A 21,414-nucleotide genomic window follows, 5' to 3' on the forward strand; every position below is an offset into this window, starting at 1 on the left:
TCTGCTCGCAAGACTCGCCTTCTACTTTTTTTTGCTGCAGACAATCAAAGCCAGCAGTAGGCCTCACTGATCAATCAAAGCATTGATCAATACAGAATCAGAGCAGTCAGCTGATGCCAAAAAGCCTCCAAACATCTGCTGACAGAAGCTCTGACTACAGCTTGTGATCAGTCCGGTCTGCATCGGACCACCCAAAATTTGGTGTAGGGAACACACCTAAAGCAAGAGGGTCTCTTCTTTCTGGGGAGGTGTAGCATCCCAAGAATGTGGTTTATTGACTGAAAAGCATCTGGAAGGTGGGGTCAGGGTCAGGAGGAAGGTCATCCGCTACATGCTGGCAGTTATGTGCTGGGGGGCCAACCACCTGTCCCCAGAGAGACAGGTGGTTGGCCCACCAGCACACAACTGTCCTGGTAAAGTGGCTCCTCTAGCAACCAAGTTGCCCTCAGAAACCGGGTTGGTAAAAAAATAAATAAATAAATAAAAAAATTTAAAAAAAGAAACCGGGTTGGTTAGGCACCGTAATAAAAAATAAACTTCCATGTTTTTTGAGGGACAGTTTCTGACATTCAGAGGAAGCTGCTGCTCATCAATGAAATTTCTAAACTGAAGTCAGATGGTTTTAATTGATAGAATCGCTCAATAGAAAACTGCTGATTTGACATCTGTGATGCCTGCATGCACTTCCACCGTTTCATCACATGCATGTCTGTCTGTCTCCTCTTTCAGTGGAGAACTCTGAACACTGTGACTTCATGATTCTGCGCAACATGCTGATCCGGTGAGTCATTCTGACTTGTCCCTGTCCAGCCTGGTCCATAACGATCTGGGCCAGACTATGGATGTTACCCCATCCATCAAGAAGGGCTTGTGGGCGCGTAGAATAAAGAAGTCTTGTAGAGTATTTTTTTTTTTTTTCCATAACTATTTAACACCAGGGGGATAAGTGATGTTATAGCTTTGGAGCATCAGTGTGTTCAGCGATCGCAGCAGACCCACGTGGTACCAGTGCTTTGGACCTCCTCTGAACCTCTGGCCTCAGTGCACTTCACAGCAATTCCAGCAAACAACCCAACTGTTCTCAAATGTACCTGGGTACAGTTCAGATTACATGGTGTGAATGCGTCCTAGGCTGATGTGTGATGTCAAGAACGTACTTTTCATTTATTTCTTAAAGACATAATGACGTCTCAAGGAACAAATCACTTATTGAATCTTTTTTTTTTTTTTGTAAGAAATTGATTAAATAATGCAGATTGACCTTTTATCAAAAAAAATATCCTAAAAAATATCTGAGATGTTCACCTAAGCGTGATGGTTGAGAATGAATTTGTTCTCTTTCGTGATCCCCTCTTCATCTTTAGAACCCACATGCAGGACCTCAAAGACGTGACGAACAATGTTCATTATGAGAACTTCCGGAGCGGGAAGTTAGCAGCGGTGACGTGTAACGGTGTGGAGAATAAGCACAACGGACAGCTAACCAAGTAAGTCATAAGCCCCTCCCACACAACCTGTGGAGAACCGCCATCATTTTACGCATAAAGACTGCAGAAAACACATGAAGCTTAACCCCACCCAAGAACTGAGTCATCTCTAGCGGTTAAAGCTGGGATGGAGCACATGAGGCTGGCTAACATTTTTTTTTTCTTGGCAAGAACTGAAGGTAAAGATCTTAGAAATGACTTTTCTATGGCCTATTAAAATGCAGCTGTAAACTACATTACCCACAATGCCGCAGCAAGGCATGATAGGTTTATAGAGCCGACGCCCTCTTTTTCTTCTTTAGCTAGAGCCTGATCAGTTCTTGTAACTACAAGGGGGTTATGTGACACTGTCCAGTCCTCAATGTTAGACTTTAACCATATAGAAGCATAATTTTAGCCCAGACAATAAAAAAATGTACTAATTCAGTGGTTCCCAGACCTCTGGCCACACACCGCTACGTGTCTGTGAGACAGTTGGCAGCAGGTCGATGATACAAAAAACTCAACCTACATTTGTTTTTCATTTTATAGTTGTTGTTTTTTTTCTCTACTGGACTCTCTCCACCAAATTCAACTCATTCTTCAATTGGTCACTTGTCGAAAATACATCTGCTACTTTCTTAAAGCGGCTGCGCCGACCACTAAGTTCAAACTCCCGAGCAAGCAAAGATTAAAAAAAACGACGTTGGGAAGTTTTAAAGTCGGTGAGAAACCAAAAGCAGAGTCTTTGACTTTAAAGAAAAAAGAAAGCTGCTTATAGCAGACAAAAAACAGGAGTCTTTACTCCAAATATGAATTTATTGCAACAGTTGTCCCCACACACCAAGCCCACTCTGCATAAAATCTAGCAACCGGCTGTCTAATGTTACAAGGAAGCTGCTAATAAAGTTGGTTAAACACTGGATTCACTTTTGTTTTTTCCGTCGCTCCTTCAAAGTCAAATAAAGCTGAAATTTGTGCCAGTTTTTTAGCTTTCACTTGCGTTAAGGGAAAATCTGTATCATATTTTAACGCTTCCTACTCAAAATCTAGTGTACAAATAAAGTTTAAAGCAGCAGAAGATTTTTCACAGAAGATGAAAATTAACTTTTCCCTCAAAAGTTAATGGAAACTGGAAAAAATTAGATGCCCACTTCGGCTTTGTGCAGACCAGTCCATGAAATAATTGTTTAACACTAAACTTGTCCACGACCCGAAAAAGGGTGGGGACCACCTCACTTACTGTCAGGCCCCTTTTGTCCCAACTTTTTACTCGTTTTTAAAAAGAGGTTTTGAAGACGTGTTGATAGAAGCCAAAACTGTGGTGTTAAAACAACAAGAAATGAGTCAAAAAGAAACCAACAGGTCACGTGACCCAAGGGTTTGTCAAGTCTCTTAAATGTCTGTCAGCCTAAATAGGGATGGGCTCATAGTTTCTATGACTTTTTAAGGGTGGAGACGGCACTTTGCTGTCTCAGAGAGAAAGGAATGTAGTTGGGGGGCCTGTCTGTCCCCCATGACATACAGTAACGCAACGACGTGCAGCCACAGCGCTGCAGTTGCTGAACATCTACACAAACCACATCCTGACACTTTTGACTCTGACTCTGAAAGCCTCAGAAGCGCCACCTGCTGCCCAGCAGAAGAGTTTCAGGCGAAACAAATAAAGCTCCATTTCACTGATAATTGGTTCCACGTTATTAAAAACTGAACTCGTACCTCAAATGGAAACTTGATGTGTAAGAATCTGTTAGAAAGATTTGGAGGAAAACTTCAAAAAAAATGTTGTTGTTTTTAAGTTAACAAAAGTAAAACCTTTTAGAAAATCAGTGCATATAATATAAATTTTAGGTCATTGAATTAACTAAAGCAAAACAGAATATTCAACTTTTTTTAATTTAGGTATTTTGTACTTAGGAATTAGAAAAAAAAATTCATCTGTTGAAAATTACATCCCAAGAGACACTTGAAAAGTGATCAACATTAATGTTATACCCCTGTCTAGGGGATTGTAAAAGCAGGTAGAGAGGTCAGCACAAGGAGGGCAAAGGTCATTACAAGTCTCCCCCAGGAGATCCAATAAGGCCACCTGTCACACACATGACCCTTGAAGGGTTTTCTGCCTCTGGTCTACTTAACCCTCCCACACAACTAACCATGGATAGCCTTTATCTAGTCGGATGGCACGAACTGTCAGCGCCTGTGATCCACTGAGCACCCCCGCCTTCAGCACAGGCTAATGCATGGTTCGTCTTTGTTTGTTTTTAGAACTGACACATCTGACGGCATGTAAGTGTTACCTCATCATCATCACCTGCTTCTTGGCTCCTCATCTCCTCTTCATTTTCGTCTTCCTTGTTGCTTCTGCGCCGCTTTTCCTTAAATGTTTGTTGATGTTTGGCAGTCGTTTATATCTGCACACGTGGAGATAACATCTCACCTTAGAACAAATGAAACTCCCACCTTCAGGCTCCACATTTCTGGTTTCTGGTTGGTACGGGTGTAAACGTTTTTTTTGACTAATTAATTTTAGATTTATTTTGTAGTTCTACATTTAAAAAAAAAAAAGGTTAATTTACAGTGTTTAGTCGGGGGACGCTGGGCTGGAAAATCCAATATGGTGGCTCACAGCAGTCGCCCTGCTACAGAACACTAGAATCTGGTCAGTTTTTAGATGTTTAAGGTGTTTTTCCAATCACCCTTGTCATAAAAGATATGAAAAAAAAATACCTTGGCTTGTTGGATTCATTTCCAGCAGCTGCAGAACTTTTCCCGTTTCTCCAAACAGAACTGGTCTTCTGTGATGTTTCTTGGTAGATAAGTCCTCACCTTACACTGTTCAAAACATGAAAGTACAAAAACACTGTTATTTGTGTTTCTGATCACAACGGTCAACATCGCTGTGATCTGTGAGATAAAGCAGAGCTAACTGCTAATGATTAAACATGAACAGGACGATGGGTCGGTTGATGGGCTGCACAGAACTTCCCACAAATTAAGAACATGGAACAGCAGTCATGTGTTTAGAAACACAGATGTTGGCTAGTTTATAAAGTCTGAGGAGCTTCTGGGTGTTTTTGGTAAGATGGGTTCTCCGTTAAAGCTGGTCCCTTCCTTTTTCTTCTCCTCTTTCCTTTGTTCTACCCTCTGTCACCGTGGATGTTCATGCATCTCCTGCCTTGTGTCTGCAGGAGTCCTCTGGCGCAGATGGAGGAGGAGCGGCAGGAAAACATGGGCAGAATAAAAAAGATGGAGCAGGAAATGGAAAATGTGTTTGAGATGAAAGTCAAAGAAAAGCTGCAGAAACTCAGAGACTCTGAGGCTGAGGTGACTGCACCACAGACCTTGATGCTCTTTGTGTCGTCCTGAATACTCTCAGTTCACCTCGCTTCTGTGTGTTTGTGGGATTTCAGCTCCAGAAACGACACGACCAGATGAACAGGAGCATATTAGCTCAACACAGAGATCTGGAGGAGAAACGGCGTCAGCTGGAGGAGGAGATTGCCACCTGGGAGACTCAGCAGAGGATCCTGGAGCAGCAGAAGCTGGAGACCCTCAAGTGAGCACCAATCTGTAAAAGAGTTATTGCCTTGTGCAGTAACTCTGTTGTTGGAGGGATGTAATCCCCCATTATCATTGATGACAGAGCATTTTCTTGATTGTAATCTGAGATATGTAAGATGTTAATGAACGGGCATGGGGGAGGGACTGTAACTGATGTCCCCTAGATCTGGCCCCCTCCCTCAGGGACGGAGCAGGTCTTTGGTTCCTGACTGTGCTTTTTTTGTTTCAGGGGTGCAAACAAAAAGAAGAAAATCTTTTAACTCAGGAGGACGGGTTGTTGCCCCCCCTTTCAACGATAACTGTGCTTTTCTGTTGGGGGTGCTGCTCTGCTGCACATCCTCTAAAACCAATGATCAGCTGAGATCTAAGCGTCCACCCCCACAGTGGCAAACAGGACTCCCCCAGATGGACCAGTTCCTGCAGGAGCAGCTTTTTTTCTTTTCGTTGATTTGTATCTTTTTGTGTTTTTTGAAAATGTATTCAAATGTAAAAGTGGGGTTTGTGCTGTTGGGGGGGTAGAGTTCCTCTGGACTGACCATCAAAGTGGGGAGGGGGCTGATGGTTAACTAACAGCTACTGTAGATTATGTTTTTATTGATTGAATTGACAATAAAATTTTGGTAGGAGGAGCTTCAGATCTGCATGAGTGTGTGTGTGGGAGGGTTTGCAGGTTCAACATCGGTGCGTCAAAGAAAATTTGGATCAGGAGGAATGATTCAGGATGAAGGTGAGAATCCAGGCTGCACTGGGAGTGTCTCAGGTCTGTGATTAGTTTATTGTCAAGGTGTCGTGCATAAATCAGGACAATGAACCACAGCAAAAAATACTCAAATTTAGAGCTTTACAGCCAGCAGAGGGCAGCAGCAATCCCCAAACCAGCCTTATCTGCTGGATTAGAGCCTGCTCGTCTTTGACTGGATCTCAGTGTGACCACAGGTCTAATGGCCCAACAATTGCAGGGGTCCAGAATCTCAGACCAGTTCTCGTTTCTGTCTTAGGGTTCTAAATTCTTGATGAACCTCCAGCAGCAGGAGGACTGTGAAGAGGGTGATGTTTTCTCACTCTTAGATCTTTATCAGGTTCCTCCAGTAGAATCTTAGTAGAGTGGTGATCTTCAATCCTGGTTCTTGATCTCCAACTCTGGACCAGGTGTGCTCAGTCAATCACATATTTAATGATTCGGCTGATCAGCAGTGAGCGGGGCTGGTGTAGTGGTAGAGATCTTGAAGATCAGATTCTATTCAGTCTTCCTTGTCTGGAAGTCTGACTCTTTCAAATTGGGTTTGCTCACAGAACCCTGAAGTGGACGCAGGGCTCTCGGTTGATGAAAGTTTGATATTGATTTCATTAGGTCAGGTGGGGTTCCACACACCTAGTCATGTATTGGCCTTCAGCGTGTTCTACAGTAGACGACGATGGATCAGCTGATGCTCAGAGATGCAGTCGATATGGAGGTTTGTTGACTTAACCTCTTCTGATGTTTGAACAGGATGGGACCTTTTGGACCCAGCAAACCCACGCAGGTGCAATTGTATCACGCCACAGCCAGCTGGTGGCACGTCTTCCCTGATCAGGGTTTCAATTGGACAGCTCAGCACTGCAGCGGACAGTCAATTTGCCCCAGTGGCTTGACGTCTCCTCTTTGTGGAGCTCGCCACTTTATGAAAGCGGCTCTGAAGGCCTCAGCAGAGCTGCTGTGATGAAATCCTACCAGGTTCTGAGCAGAAACACCTCTCAATTAATGACAGCATTATACAAACAGATCACTGAAACTTTGAGGTAGTGTGTCCTACCTAAAGACATGATGTGGGTTTAGTGATTCCCCCTCGAATGTAATATTTATACAAAGAAGCTGGAAGTCTCTTGAGAAAATGTGCCGTATGTCATTTTCAGGCAGTGGTTGGTGCTTGTGCAGCGCCGCTGCCGCTTTTTCGGTGGAGTGACATAACAAACTGTCCTCTGGCCGCCGTCCACAACAGGAGCCGGAAACATGAAACCAGGAATGTCAGGCGGCAACACCAGAGGACAGGAGGTTGCTGTATCCTCTGGGAGTGGTGGGATCTTCTGATCCAAAACAGTTCTCCATGTGTTCATGTTTGCGATAGGGATCCTGCCGGATTGGGCATTTGCTGGAGGATTCTTCTGTAAATCCATTAAGGTCAATGTGCATGCCACAAGATTCTTATTTTTCCTGAAAGTGTGGGAACGGGAATTCTGGTCTGAACAGCTGCAGACAATCATCAAACTTGATGCTCCCACTGGGTGGACCAGCATCCTTCACTGGAGCAGTGGGGGGGGGGGGCATCTCATCTACTTATGTTTATGTTGAAAACTGCTGGATTTTAAAATAAATTCTCGAAATTGAGAAGTAATTAGAGTATAAAATGAGAAGTTATCCTCTGGTCCAGCACATGGGGGGGGCTTCGGGTGTGTTAAAGTCAAAGTTAACAACTTGGAATCTTATTTAGCAGGCCCATAATTTGTCCAGATGTTTTTTTTCTCCGGCTTAATTTAATAAATTATAGACTTAAAATCTGGAATTTTGTTCAATATCTTCTTTGATATTCAAGTATTTTTATTTACTCCAGTAAGTACTTGATTAATTTTACTTTTGTTTGAGAAAATGTATTTTAAAGTAACAATCTAATTTGAATAAATTTTTGTCTTCAGGTGTGTTATTCACGCATGCGCATTCATCGCTTTGGCAGCAGTTTTTACATTAAAAGTTTTTTTGTTTTTCCCTTTAAATATAAAAACCTTGAGCACGTGCCTCTATGACGACACGTGTTTGGTTGTCCAAAATAAAGCACCGCCCCTGATAATCAACCGGACTGAGAACCTTTTGGCTTCAAAATAAAAGTACTGCTCGTGTTTGTGTGGATTTACGTGCACACACAGTCATAGGAACGGCTTCTATTAATATAGAGTGCATGATGACCTCGTGTAAAGGTTGGAGCATTACGGCTAGTCCTCGTGCCACGAGCTCAATGTGAACGTGCAGCTTTATTTTGAAGGGCCTCAAAGCAGTGGGCGTGGTTTTGCTAACATGCAGGTGACAGTGAATCAGAGAGCGGAGGTCGGTCCGCCAACGCTGACTGAACGAGTCCAAGTGCAAAGTTTACGCCTAGGGGGTTCATATCCTGCTTTCACCCGCCCCCCCAGGGCGCAGAGGGGGCGACACTCCACGGCGCTGCAGCAGGTAGCAGCTTATCACCTGTGATCACGAAGCCGGTCCGCGGGCTTGGATGCGCGACTGGTACCCTCGCGCGCAGCGTCAGCTTCCAGATAGTGGCCCTCCCCGGTCTAACTGCACCACCCGTGGTCCTCCACCCCCCTGCAGCCATGGGTGGCAGTCTGGGCTGTCATCGCTCCATCCCAAGGGACCCGACCGACTTCAGCGGCGGCAAGCGCAAGTTCAGCGCCGCGTGCAACTTCAGCAACATCCTGGTAAACCAGGAGCGGCTGAACATCAACACGGCCACGGAGGAAGAGCTCATGACCCTGCCGGGAGTCAGTCGCGCCGTGGCGCAGAACATCGTGGAGTACCGGGACTGCATCGGCGGTTTTAAGAAGGTGGAGGACCTGGCTCTGGTGAGCGGAGTGGGAGCCACCAAGCTCGAGGCCATCAAACTGGAAATCTGCGTGTCCAGCAGGACCAGCTCGTCCCAGCACTCCCCGTCCTCGCTGCGCAAAGACCTGGAGCCGTGCACGGGCATCAACATCAACACCGCCACCCCCGCACAGCTCATGAGCATCCGAGGCATGACGGAGAAGATCGTGAAGAACATCGTGGCCTACAGGACGGAGCACGGCCCATTCAGGAGCATCGAAGACCTGGTGCGCGTGAACCACATCAACAGCTCGCTGCTGGACAGAATCCGTTTCCAGGTTTTCGTGGTGCGCTCCAGGGCGCCATCCACAAACACCAACGGGGGTCAGGCCAGGATGCACCCCAGCCCGACCTCATTCAGCCTCAGGAGTGAAGACCTGGATCTGCCCCCGGGGGGTCCGACCCAGATCCTGTCCACGAGGCCGAACGTGGAGCCGTCGCCCAGCCTGCGGGACGGGAGGCCCGTGGTGCGCGTGGCCACCTGGAGTCTGCAGGCGTGTTCGTGCGACAAGGCCAACAACCCTGGCGTGAAGGAGGTGGTGTGCATGACCCTGCTGGAGAATGAGTGAGTGTGTGTTTACCTAAACTCCGCGAGGACAGGTGGATGTTTCCTCTTCCCCCAGGGCTGTGTTCCCGAGTTCCTGCTCCAAAGAAGAACCTAGACCCCTTCTTCACCCCCCAGGAGTGCAGTGATCATGGGATTCTTTAACCACTGACATGTTGGATCAGGTTCAATTGACCAGAACTCTGGTGGTTCTGGTTTCTGTGTGTCAGGAGTGAGGAGTCCCGGACCTGTTTAGAAGTTTGATATCAGAATTGGTTCTGGATCCAAGCTCTAAGATTCTACTCTTAGCTCATGTTTCCGATCTGAACTGTGGTGACCCTGAGGCGCCTGTAACTCCGTTCTTTGGTTATCCTGGTTGGTGGTTGAGAGGCCCAACCTGTTTGGAAAGGTGGAGTGTGTGTTGGGGGAGGCAGTGTATGTTTATCTTTTCTTTCAGTCTCTTGTCAGCTGAGTATATTCAAGACGGAGCCAAAGTTGAGACAAATTTATTTTTTGGACCCCCCCCCCCCTCCTCCTATAAGTAATGAAGAGAAAGCTGTCGGGGAGGGCTGTGTTTGCTCAGAGTGGGGGTCCCTGTTTGAGCGGTTATCTTATCGGATCCTGCAGGGTTCATTGACCTGCTGCTCCAGAGGGTTTTCAGTCACATGCTCGGCTGGGGGACTCCTGAGGTTCACATTTTTCTGCTTTGTCATGGTGCAGCAGAACCTACAGAACCATCAGCAAGTTAGTTTTTATAACAATAATCCACTTTATTTCAAATCACTCAAGAACACTATACAGATTCAAAAGTAAAACACAATGAAACCACTTTGACAAAATGTTAAAAACACAATAAATAAATGGACATCTTGATCAAATCTGATAACAGATGAAGGAAAATTGTGTTCTGGAATAGCAAATTTGAACAGGTTTTGAGCCTGGATGTAAAAGGTGAAAAAGACACGATGATACGAAGGTCAAGAGGGAGAGAGTTCCAGAGTTGTGGAGCCGAGCGGCTGAAGTTACGGTTCCCCATGGTGACCATACGGGCCTGAGGGACAGAAAGCTGAAGGGAAGAAGAAGACTGGAGAGAGCGAGAGGAAGTGTTAATATGGAAGCCAGGTTATGGAGGGCTTTGAAAGTGTAGAGAAGAAGTTTGAATTGAATCCTGAAAACTACCAGAACCCAGTGCAGCTGCTGGAGAACGGGAGTGATGTGATGGAAGGAAGGAGTTCTGGTGATGATGCGGACAGCTGAATTCTGGACCAATTGAAGTTTATTCAGAGTTTTTTTTGGGAAGACCAGAGAGGAGTGCCCAGGCCCAGGACTATGAACCAAGATGGAAGTGGAGTGGGCAGTAAGGGAGGGGCAGAGACAATTCATAAACAATTAAATGAATGTAGGCAGATCAAGTGATGCTATTGATGTGAGATTGAAAGGATAATGTACTGTCAAAGATGACACCCAGACTGAGGGGAAGGAAAAACTGAAGAGGAGTCAGTGGAGAGTGTAAAATTGGAAACTTTGGAAAGGGTTTAATCTCTGTTGAGTTTGAGAAAGTTTAAGGTGAACCAGGTTTTTATTTCAGACAGACAAGAGGGGAGGGACGCAGGTGGAAGAGAAGAGCGAAGAGTTTTGCTTAAGTAGTTTAGGCATGTTCTGACCCATTCGGCCGGTCCAAAGCGTGTTGCACAGATCTCAGAGCAGACGCTTGTTCTGGCGAAACTAGTGACCTAAGCCAGGTCAAACCAGCTCTCACCCTGTAGAATCCTGAGGTAGGTTCAGCTTCCCACATCCTAATGTAAACTTGCCGTTGTCCTGGTCATGTGGGGTTTGGACTATTGACAGCTGGTACCAGGAACCTTCATACTTTGTTCCAAGCACCTACAGTGAATGGATGACATAAGCATACTAATGAATAACCTGCCATTGGTTAGCAGTTACCGGTCTGTGCTGTTTGTTTAGAGATGAAGCATAGCTGGGTTTCAGCGGAACCACAAAACAGCCATGCTCTGCTCACATTTGCATCAGAGGCATTTCTCCATCTACCCAGTTTGACTTTACATTAGTCCTCAGAGGATGTTTAACAAAACGAGGAGGGCTAAAGCTGAGCTTTACCACGAAGTTTGGTGTTTTCCGAGGGTTTCACTTTCCCTAACAGAAATATCTATTACGGGTAGATCCACTTCCAGACTGTAAAGGATGCTGTGCAGAGATGAGGCATCTAACAGTTTGTTCAGTTAGATCGGAAGGTCGCACTGCAGCGTTTGCAGTGATGACTTCGGCTCTGGGGGCTGCTCAAATATTTCTGTGGGTCCAGATCAAACTGCACACATGGGTGGCCAGGCAGGAACCTCAACACAACAAAGAGCCCCCATCTTTGGGTTAACTGTTGTTTGACAACAACAAAAATCAGCAGGAAGGAAGGGAAAGTGCTCAGTCGTGCTTCACAAAGTGCTGAGTGATGTTTTGATGTAGAGGTTTTTCCAGAACTGTTGGACCTTGAACAAAAACATGCAAGGACATGAAACCTCTTCCATCTGTGGAGCAAAGGTCACCAATATCTTCTCTGATGCTAACGCTTGTAGCCTTTAGCATCTGTAACAAACACAAACAGCTCACTAAAGCCCAAAGCAGAAGATTTAGAGGGGGCAGAGGAAAAGGAAGTGCAGCCCAAGATCCACAAGATGATCTGCTTTTAAAGGTCTGTGTCTTTGTCGTCGGCAAGTGAAAAAGTGAAGCGTTTTCATTTTCCAGTTCTGCATTTAAAGCAGGCTGTCGCAAATGACAATTCTGCACGCGCTCAGTGGAGGAACCACGGAAAAAGTGGGATTTCTAACTCGACACATGTAAAGGGCAGTTTGGGGACTTAAGGGAAGTATGGAGGGATGATCAGATGATGATGGGCTGCTGAAGAGAAAAGGTTCAGCTGCTTTGCAGAATTAGCTGTTCTTTGTTCTGACCAAAGTCTCAGTCCAGGCTCTGATTTGCCCTCGATGTCCTATTAACCTGTCTTGGCTTCATCTCAGTTTGTGTTCTTTTCCCTCCCAGTGTTGCTGGGGGAGGAGCAGGTCACAACCTGAACCAGCAGGGAAGAGTTGGCCCGTTTGAGAACAGAATCTGAGGAGGCACAAATGTTTTTATTAGTTTTGGATTAAGGTTTGTGAATGTGACCTTCTTTGAAGATAAGGAGGTTATGCACAGCTGAGTTCTGAATGATTCTACGAGGTGCCTAAACGTAAACTGGAGTCAGGACCTGATCCTACAGAACCTTTTACGTGTGAAGGTCTGCTCAGATTCTGACATTCCTCCAAAACCCCAGGAATGTCTACTGCATTAAGGCACGGTGGGGGTACACCAGTGCTTTCGGCTCCTCCAATCTACCCTCTGTCAGAACCTAAAGGAGCGGCTCACCTCCATGGAAATGTTCCGTGTTCTTATCCGTGTTACTATAGAGGCGGGTGGTGGTTCACGTTTAGCTCTGAGGACTCTGAAAGCCTGTTTGGACTCCACCTCCCATCGCCTTCCATGACAGCTGAGTCGAGGGAAGGCGCACTGTGCTGTAAAATCATGTGTAAAGTAAACAGATAAAACTTTATGGGCCTGTAAAGGCAAATAGGTGCTGGAGCGTTGAAGCCAGGGAAAATTCACGTGCACGCTCATATCTTTTGCTGTGTGCACGTTGATCTGCTGCTGTTCTGAAACCTGTGCAGACTAATCATGGCTGCATGGATCCAAAAACGTTTTCATCTCTAAAAAAGCAGCTCAGCATTTCTTGTTGTTGTTGTTGTTGTTGTTGTTTATTTTTCAAGAAGACAAAGGCAAGATGAGAAGTTGGGGGAGTCTTCTGAGGGTCTCTGGTTTGGTTTGCAGCGTTCAGACTGAAATTCTGTATTTTGAACATTTTGTTATTGACTTTTGCAGGTTTATGACAAATAACGTATCTAGGAAAGCATTCTGACTGTTTCTGACTTGAATCTGTTTGCAGCATCAAGCTGTTAGCTGTGCAGGACCTGCTGGACCGTGAGGCTCTGGAAAAGGTGAGCTTTCCAAATGTGACCTACCAAATGTTAGAGTTCCTCAAATGACCACTGGAGGCTGGTGCCTAAACGAAGCAATCTCCAATTTTACCCCTATGCTAAAAAGTCAGATTTTATACCAAAGAAATAAACTTTTTACATTGTCTTTTTTTTGCTTTATATTCTATTTATGACATTTGTTTGATTTTATCATAGCTATAATTTCAGCTTCATAAGGGGTGTTTTATTGATTGGCAGGTGGTTTGTTCTGCTCAATCAGCCAATTTTGAAAGGTTGTTTAGGTGGTGAAGATATGGTCGACTCACTTTAGGCTCTATTTTTGCCGTTTAGAAAAATCTTGGATTGCCGGCAGTGTAAACACTGAATTTTGGGTGAGCTGCCAAAGTAACTATGGCAACGGGTCGCTGCAAAACTCATTTATGCCTGCAGCAGAAAGATGAGATCAGAGAAAAAATGAGTGTAAACATTCTTCAAGCTAACAGCAGCAGAGCGTCTTTGATGAGAAAGTTTGATCTTTCCTGCTGACTTCAAACATTTTCTCATTTTCAGAATCTAACAGTAGATTTAACCGATGCAAAGGTCTAGAAATAAAAATTAAAGAAATACGAATTTGATGATAAACAAAAGAGGAAAACAAGCTTTTGACAACTCCAGTTAAAGGTGTTTGTAGTCCTGAATGAGTTTAAGACAATTCACTTCGTAGGCTTCATTGGAATTTTGTCTTGTCAGAAAAAGATGTTTTACCTTCACATGGTTTGCCTGGCGAGGAAGACTGCAGCAGACCTGCAGAAAGCACTTTGTTCCCTTTACTTACTCCACTGGTGTACAGCTGCAGCTCTACTGGCTGCTGAATGGCTGAAATGATGCAGACTGAGAACTATACCTGGTTGTTTACTGCCACCAGGAATGTAAAATCTGAAAAAAATCTGTATTGACATATTGCATTCAAGGTAATTATAAGTGCTTTCATGTAATTAATTTGTTTGAGCAATTAATTCATTATGACCCCTAATTAATTAATCAATCTATTTTTTATCTAACCAAATCACTGTTGTGAAAAGGCTCATTTCTATTTAAATTTGTGACATTGTGGTACAGCAAAAGATCAAAATACAATTTAAAAATTGCTTAACGAAGTTTTGCATTATAAGACTTCCAATCTTTACTTTTACACCACCAATGGGTATTTTTTTCAAACTTGTGAGTGTTCTAATTTAACACGTGAAAAAACAGTGGGAACATTTTTCTGAGAATTCCAAAATAAATTTTATGTTCTCATTAATTCTACGTTGACATACCTTACTCTACAGTGGAAACTATTGTGATTTTAAAGTTTCCTTTAACCTGTTTGGTGATTTTGAAGACTGGGATGCAGCAGAAGAGAAATAGAGAAGAGAATAGATGAAGGAGGAAATGAGACATGAGATGATGACACTGGAGGAACTGAACAATTTAGGCTTTGTTGTGACAGGACAAAAAAAGTAGTAAGAGGTGAACTTTTGATGATGTTTAGAATATATACCGCTTTCCTCTGCCTTTCCTCTTCTGCTACCATGACGACCCGTAACATCACGTATCAAATTGTCCGCATTTTGTGAAAAACGGTTAAAACCCCAAAACTACTTGGTTTTAGTAATTGATTTAACATTTCTTTCTTTTCTTTGTAAGTGACCAGAGGATAATTAATTAATTAATGAATCGTCAGACGTGATCAGACCTCCAATTAGTCCTTTAATCTATGAAGGACAACTCGACGGGAGTTATCCCTTACATACACTGTAAACCCGAACAAGTTACCAGAACTTAAAAAAATTAAGGCAATCATTTGCCACAATTTTTTTGAGTTGATTAACTAAAAAGTCTGAGTTTTCCACAACATAAATGATTTAATTGTGTGCTACTTGTATTTCTTTATAACAGTTAAATTAAAAGTGTCAATTCGTGCAAGTCAAATACTGGCATTAAATATTACTTACATTCACACATTAAGACAACTTAATTGTCATCAGTCACTATGACTCGCAGTTTTGAGTTTCAAAGCCACAAGAATAAGTTTGCATAACTTAAAAAAATAGGGAAAAACAACAATTTTATCTTAACAGAACTCGATATATATTAGTTACCTTCTTGTACAGGGATAATCAATTTGTTTGAGTCAGTAAACTCAAAACCATGCTTTTCAAAACTTATTTTCTTTAGGCAAATGATTGCCTAAAAAATAGAGTAATGGTAACTTAAAACACTCTAAAAAGAAAAAAAGTTGATCCAACTTAATTGAATTACTTCAGTTGGTAACACCTAATTGAATTGAGTTTATGCAACTTAGTTTATATGGCTATTCAACTCAAATTGATAAGTTAGTCTAACTGAAAAAAGATATGCAACAATATACATTGGCTCATTTTTCTTAAGTTTCAACTACTGGACCTTGATTTATTCACATCAAAGACATGAATGACCCAGCAATGTCATATAGTTCAAGACAAGAGCTCAGCCATTGTGAACTCTGCCTGTAATAAAGGGACATACACTGTTTTGTGCTCTACGGGGTTTGTCATCATCCTTTACCAAACTCTAACTTATGGTGCAGAAAGAAATAAAAATAATAGTTTAAATTACTAGTTAAAACAGAGTAAAACAGCTACACAACAAAAACCATGGACAAAAACGCACACCTAAACCCCAATCTGCCCAGATTGGCAAAGAAAATGGTATCCCATAATTCCTTGCGCTGCCTTACGTTATGACATCATGGTGCATTTACACCAAAGTTACACCAACTTAATTCAATTAAGTTGATTGAAAGTAAAAATAACTACATCAGACAACTACATGTTATTTTTAAGTTGAATGAACTAAAAAAAAAAAGATTTATTTTCACCAAACCAAATAATTAAGTTAGAACAATGGAAAAAAGTTTATCTTTCCAACTACAGCCTAAATGCTCTTTTTAGATTGTACAGCAAAATGTTGTAAACACCTGGCTAACAATATTAATGACTCACTCCTTTCTGTGCAATGCCTAAATAAAACTAATAAAAGTACTTTTCTCTACATTTATTAATTTAAAATAAGGAATAAACTTTTAATTTCATATTTGAATTTTATTCCTACAAGAAGTATATTATCAAACAATAACTTCTGTTGTGCAAAGGAACCTTTGCTTCTGCACGCTTCTTCCAATTATTTGAACACACACACACACACACACACAAACAGCCAAACAGCATGCATCTCACTTCTGCTTCCAGCCCTCTCACTCATGGTTTTCACACCAAGATTCCCCACTTCCCATGAGTCTTAGGGGCTGAAGGCGGGGCTGCAGGTTGCTACAATATTTAGAAAAATAAAAATAAAAATTTGAAAGCATGCACCACCTGAAACAAGAGAGATAAGAAATCCAGGATGCAATACTTAAATCTATATATTACACTTTAATTATGTTTTAAGTTTAATTTACTTAATTTAAACATATTTTATTTTAAATTAAAAATTATTAGTTACATATACTCAAAACAGGGGATGTGTTAAACAAGCTTTATATGATTGAGTTAGAAGAGTTTTTTTGAAAACTTTGAGTATTAGCTACTAATTATATTTAATTACTTTGAACGTTCGGGTTTACAGTGTGCAATACTTAAATCTATATATTACACTTGAATTATGTTTTTAAGTTTAATTTACTTAATTTAAACATATTTTATTTTAAATAAAAAATTATTAGTTACATATACTCAAAACAGGGGATGTGTTGAACAAACTTTATATGATTGAGTTAGAAGAGTTTTTTTAAGTCTTTGAGTATTATCTACTCATCATATTTAATTACTCTGAACATTCGGGTTTACAGTGTAATAGATGGTTGCTATAGACTACAAACAAAATTAGTGTGATTAAAAAATAAATTATGCACTAAGTTCTCTGAAATTAATTAATCGCAACTTATATGAAAACTGAAGGGCTCTAATTAATATAAGTTTCAATCAATATCACTACTGTTGTTGATAGACTTTACGGTCTACCTTTGTTGAAGGGAAGCAAAGGTTTAAATAGTGGTTAAAAAAATAGGAATTCAATTTCTAGTCCCTTAAGCTATTTTGATAGAAATCAGTGAAACATTCAACTTGACTGATGGTTGCTGTCATGGTGGACGGAACTTGAGCCCTAATTTTTTACCTAGTCAAAAAGATGGCCATTTAGACATTAGAATTTCAGGAAGGGAACATGAAATTTAATAAATTAAATTGTTTCTGTCTTTTACAAATCTGCTTCTTTGTAAAGAAATTTGGACCAAAAAGGAGGAAAAACGAATCAATGTGGATTCTAAAACAATCTTCTTTTGCAAAGCTTAAAAAAAACGTTTGAAAAATGTACTTTTGCTTTTCAAATGTGCCCATAAAGTGTCTTAAGATATCCTTAGAGGTTTTGAGGAAATGATTTTACAGTGTTGCACTTCTAACATAACTGAGTCGGTTTAATGATGAAATAGCCGTCACTGATGTCACATGACTGAAGAAGCTGCAGGAAAAAATTTTGAAAGTGGGCAGAACTTTTCGATGTTCCATAAAGAAATAAACACTCATCCATTCACTGTGAAATGATTTCCCAGCATCATCATGCAGAAAAGATGTTGTGTTGAACTGGAATCCATGGAAACAAAGAGTTAGGGCTGTTGTTGTTTTCCTGGAGCCTGTCTGAAGGTCAGGGCGTGGTATTCGTCACCCAAACGGCCACTGTCCCTTTATATAGCACATGCTAAACATGTACCACTTATGCAATGAGTCATATTAGCTCCAGGAATCTGGGAGTTGTCCAAAAACAGGTTACCACTGAATCAGAGAGCAGACAGGTTCATTCATTCAAACGCAACTCCCATTTTAAATTTAAGTTTTCCATTACTTTAAAAAGTGTTAAATATTTTCAAAATAATGAAACATGTTTGGTAATCTGTGGATTGGGGGCATAAAATGTGAAATGTAAAAACTTATTTTTAGCTGGACTAAAATGTCTGGAGACAAGCAGCAAGGTATCCTCTCTGCATTTACATCTATGCTCTCAGTCTGTGGGCTTCGTCTGAGTTAATTACGCCAGCTGGGTTTTGTAAAAGGTTGGTCACATGAAACTACAATCTTTCAGTGGAGGTAAATTAATTAAAAAAAGGGAAGCTCAACCAGAACTGACGGCTCTTCCAAGTTCCTGTTCTTCTTCACAAGAAACCTGATTACAGTCTGTGTGAGTGTGACGAACATCCCAGTCCAGAGTTGAAAGGTCAGCAGCGTTGTGTTAGTCAGATAAGAGCAGCAGATCATAACCTCAGAGAACTAGGAGCACAGATGTATAATTACTGCGACCTTCCATTTCTGGCTTTTGGACATTCAGTCAGAATATCAGACGTCTGCGTGATGCAATAGCTGAATATTTATGACAAACTCTGCCTTTTGGACCGTCAGCTCTTTCCGTTCCCTGCTTGAAAGCTGCTTTTCAGATTTTCGTCTTCAGTTCCTCTGAAGGTTAATCCTGTATAAAGACCAAACATGGTTTGTTGTCAGTTCTGAGTGGAGTGGGCCAGAGTTTGCGTGTTTTGCACAGGGGTGGGTTCCTCTCGATTTCCTGTCGTGCCGCAGTAACCCCAGCAGCTCCAGAGCAGGGCCTTCCTGAGTGTCTCCGGCCCGGTGAAGCTTCCTCTTTCCTCAATCAGACAAGGTTATTGGAGTTCAGTGAACTTAAATGAACCACTTTGTTTCTGCAAGGCCTCTGTGCTGTGGATGAAGATGAACTAGCACCCCCCAGTGTTGGGATGAAGATCTGAACATGAGCAGAGCTCATAACAAAGGAGCTAATCTAGATTGTCAACTTTGAACTTGGGTGCCTTCCTGATCACGTTTTTCTGATAGTTAAGCAGTCAGTTAAAACATTTGTAAGTTTCTAATAAACCACTGTCAGACTTAGTGTTATTTTAGTATTTTATCACATTTTTTAGTCTTGTAAGGTAAAAAAAAAATCAGATTAAGCTGCAGGATTTTAAAAACGAGTTTGAGCGGTTAGACAATTGGGCTGAGGTTCACTTAAAATCATTACAGATAAAAACGGTTGCGACTTTTAAATACATTTGCATAATTTGAAATGTTGGTGAAAAAATTATTTAAAAAGAAAATGCTTTGTCGGTGCTTCATTTATTTCTACAGCTTTACCAGGAGTTGGCCTTCAGAGGTGCCCTCTGAGTGTTTCCTTATATGGCAGGTGTTTTTCTGGAGACCACACCTCCGCTCAGGTGTCTGTGTGTTCACAGGTATGATTCAATTTCTCCGTTTCAGTTCTGCGTGGAGTTGAACCAGGGAACGCTGGGCAGCGTGCGGCGGTGGAGGCAGCCTCGAGGCTTGTGGAAGAGCATCGTCTCTGAAAACCCAAGCACACACGTCGATGCGGTACATATGTTGCTGACAGTCGTTTCACGGGACCGCGGGGCTGTTCACTCAGTGCCTCAGCTGATTATCAGCTGGGGCGTTTGTTTATGGGAGCATCACCAGATCTGTGCGTCAACATTCTCAGGACATTCACAGAAACGTTCTGCTTCTAAATTGATTTTCTTAATGCAGAATAGATTAAAAGGAATTTTCTTCGCAGGAATCTGTGCTGACTGACTGTTCTTCCCATCATGCCTTGTTTGCAGGCAGTAACCTACTCAGGTTTCCTATGGGACAGCTCGGCAGGTATTGACCTTAAGAATGCCGTCATTCTGGACTCTGGGGTTGTTAGCGGGAATCAGCTGTACCCCCGTCTCTACCTGGCTCGCTTTTTGGTATGTTTATGTGAAGAAAAAAAGAGCTAAGTCAGGCTTTCAGACGTGTCCTATATGTTGCAGTGAGGCTCATTTACAACACCAGCTTAGATTTTAGGCATTCTTTTGTCAGATTCTGTCAAATGCTTCAGTTTTTAAGAAGCTATTCTCAAAGTTTCTCACCAGAATTTTCTTCACAGGTGGGTTCAAGCGAGCTGACTTTAGTAAACGTCCACCTGCAGGCTGCAGGCGAGTCAAACAGTAACCACCGTGGCGCAGATGAAGCCAGGCGCCAGCTGCTCCCTCCCAGCATCCAGGAAACACTGAAAGGTGGGTTTTAGGGTCTACAGGTCTAACCTGGGATCGTGGAATGACCTCAGAACATCTGTGTGCAGGAGGCAAGGAGCTGCTGCTGTTGGGAAACTTTGGCTGTGGTCCTCAGAGCTCTGAGCTGGATCTTCTGCGGAAGGAGAAGTTCTGCGCCCTGGTACCATCCACCCAGTTCACCAACATCAGCACGCGCTCGCCACAAGGCAATCGCTGTCTGGACAACATCTGGCTCAGCCGCTCCCTCAAGAAGATCTACTCGGGTAGGGGTGAACTGTTTGTACAACTCTGGTGTCTCAACTGAGAGATGCAAGTTCAGGCTTTGAGAAGTGTGAAGAATCTGAACTCGTTTAGAATCACAGGGCCGTTTAGCTAACATGAGAGCAGCCTAAAGACTCAAACGTCATTTCTGAATCGAGTGCAACCTTGTATCTGTCGCTCCTTACTCCTCGATTTTCTTTGCCAGGTCACTGCATGGTGGTTCGGGAGGGCCTGACCAACCCCTGGATCCCAGATAACTGGTCGTGGGGGGGTGTGGCCTCAGACCACTGCCCCATCGTAGCTGAGCTCTTCATCGAGCCATCATTCAAGGATCTGAGCCGGACGAGTGTGGCGGGGGTGGAGAGAGGAGACGACTTCCCAAAGCACGAGAGATGATGCATCCCCCTCCCTCCATGTTTGACGTGGAGCACAGCTACCCCACAGATGGTTGTTTCATAGAAACTCCTAAGTCGATAAGCCATAGAAGATGCAGAACTTTTTCTATTTGTATATAAATAAAGAGAAATTAAATGATGCTGTACTCTCATGAATGTAATAATGCGGGGCATCTCATCTCCTGCACCTGAACCGGTGAGGAGGGAGGAGGGGGGGGGGGGGGGGGGGGGGTTAGGAACTCAGGAAGCAGATTTCTTAACTTCCTAAATCAGGAACAAACAGCCTTAAACAAACTGGGTCAGAAAATGGGTCTGCCTGGGCCTTTAATTTCTATCAGATTTTTTTTTTATTTAACATCAAAAGGCTTTTATTTTTTAAATATCAGTTACTGTACTGGGCTTCCTTCACACCTTTGATGAGAAGGGGTG

At 42.7% G+C, this 21,414-nt stretch overlaps 2 protein-coding genes and 1 long non-coding RNA gene across 5 annotated transcripts in view; 2 read left to right on the forward strand and 1 right to left on the reverse strand.

Annotated features, from left to right (window-relative positions):
* Positions 1-5,665, forward strand: part of LOC101158211 (septin-7) — a 17,807-nt gene extending 12,142 nt beyond the window's left edge. The window contains exons 10-15 of one of the 2 annotated variants that reach the window (XM_023960022.1): positions 730-781; positions 1,365-1,487; positions 3,735-3,755; positions 4,658-4,793; positions 4,880-5,025; positions 5,260-5,665. In XM_023960022.1, the coding sequence (XP_023815790.1) occupies positions 730-781; positions 1,365-1,487; positions 3,735-3,755; positions 4,658-4,793; positions 4,880-5,025; positions 5,260-5,290 (509 nt within the window). In that variant the 3' untranslated portion in view covers positions 5,291-5,665. The remainder of the gene's footprint in view (positions 1-729; positions 782-1,364; positions 1,488-3,734; positions 3,756-4,657; positions 4,794-4,879; positions 5,026-5,259) is intronic. The other variant, XM_023960023.1, reaches the window with a different exon arrangement.
* LOC105355112 overlaps positions 1-10,298 on the reverse strand; it is a 19,704-nt gene extending 9,406 nt beyond the window's left edge. Inside the window, exons 1-3 of one of the 2 annotated variants that reach the window (XR_002291194.2) lie at positions 9,222-10,298; positions 4,197-4,301; positions 3,767-3,880 (exon numbers count right to left, since the gene is read on the reverse strand). This is a non-coding gene — a long non-coding RNA (uncharacterized LOC105355112). The remainder of the gene's footprint in view (positions 1-3,766; positions 3,881-4,196; positions 4,302-9,221) is intronic. The other variant, XR_909605.2, reaches the window with a different exon arrangement.
* eepd1 (endonuclease/exonuclease/phosphatase family domain containing 1) lies at positions 8,088-21,125 on the forward strand. Its single transcript, XM_004074111.4, has 7 exons — positions 8,088-9,205; positions 13,173-13,224; positions 19,539-19,649; positions 19,895-20,023; positions 20,203-20,332; positions 20,398-20,592; positions 20,796-21,125. Exons 1-7 carry the CDS (start codon positions 8,373-8,375, stop codon positions 20,984-20,986), a joined length of 1,641 nt encoding a protein of 546 aa, XP_004074159.1. The 5' UTR covers positions 8,088-8,372; the 3' UTR covers positions 20,987-21,125.
* Positions 21,126-21,414: the final 289 nt, after the last annotated feature.

This window comes from Oryzias latipes, chromosome 11 (genome assembly GCF_002234675.1).
Source record: "Oryzias latipes chromosome 11, ASM223467v1".
NCBI classification, from domain to species: Eukaryota; Metazoa; Chordata; class Actinopteri; order Beloniformes; family Adrianichthyidae; genus Oryzias; species Oryzias latipes.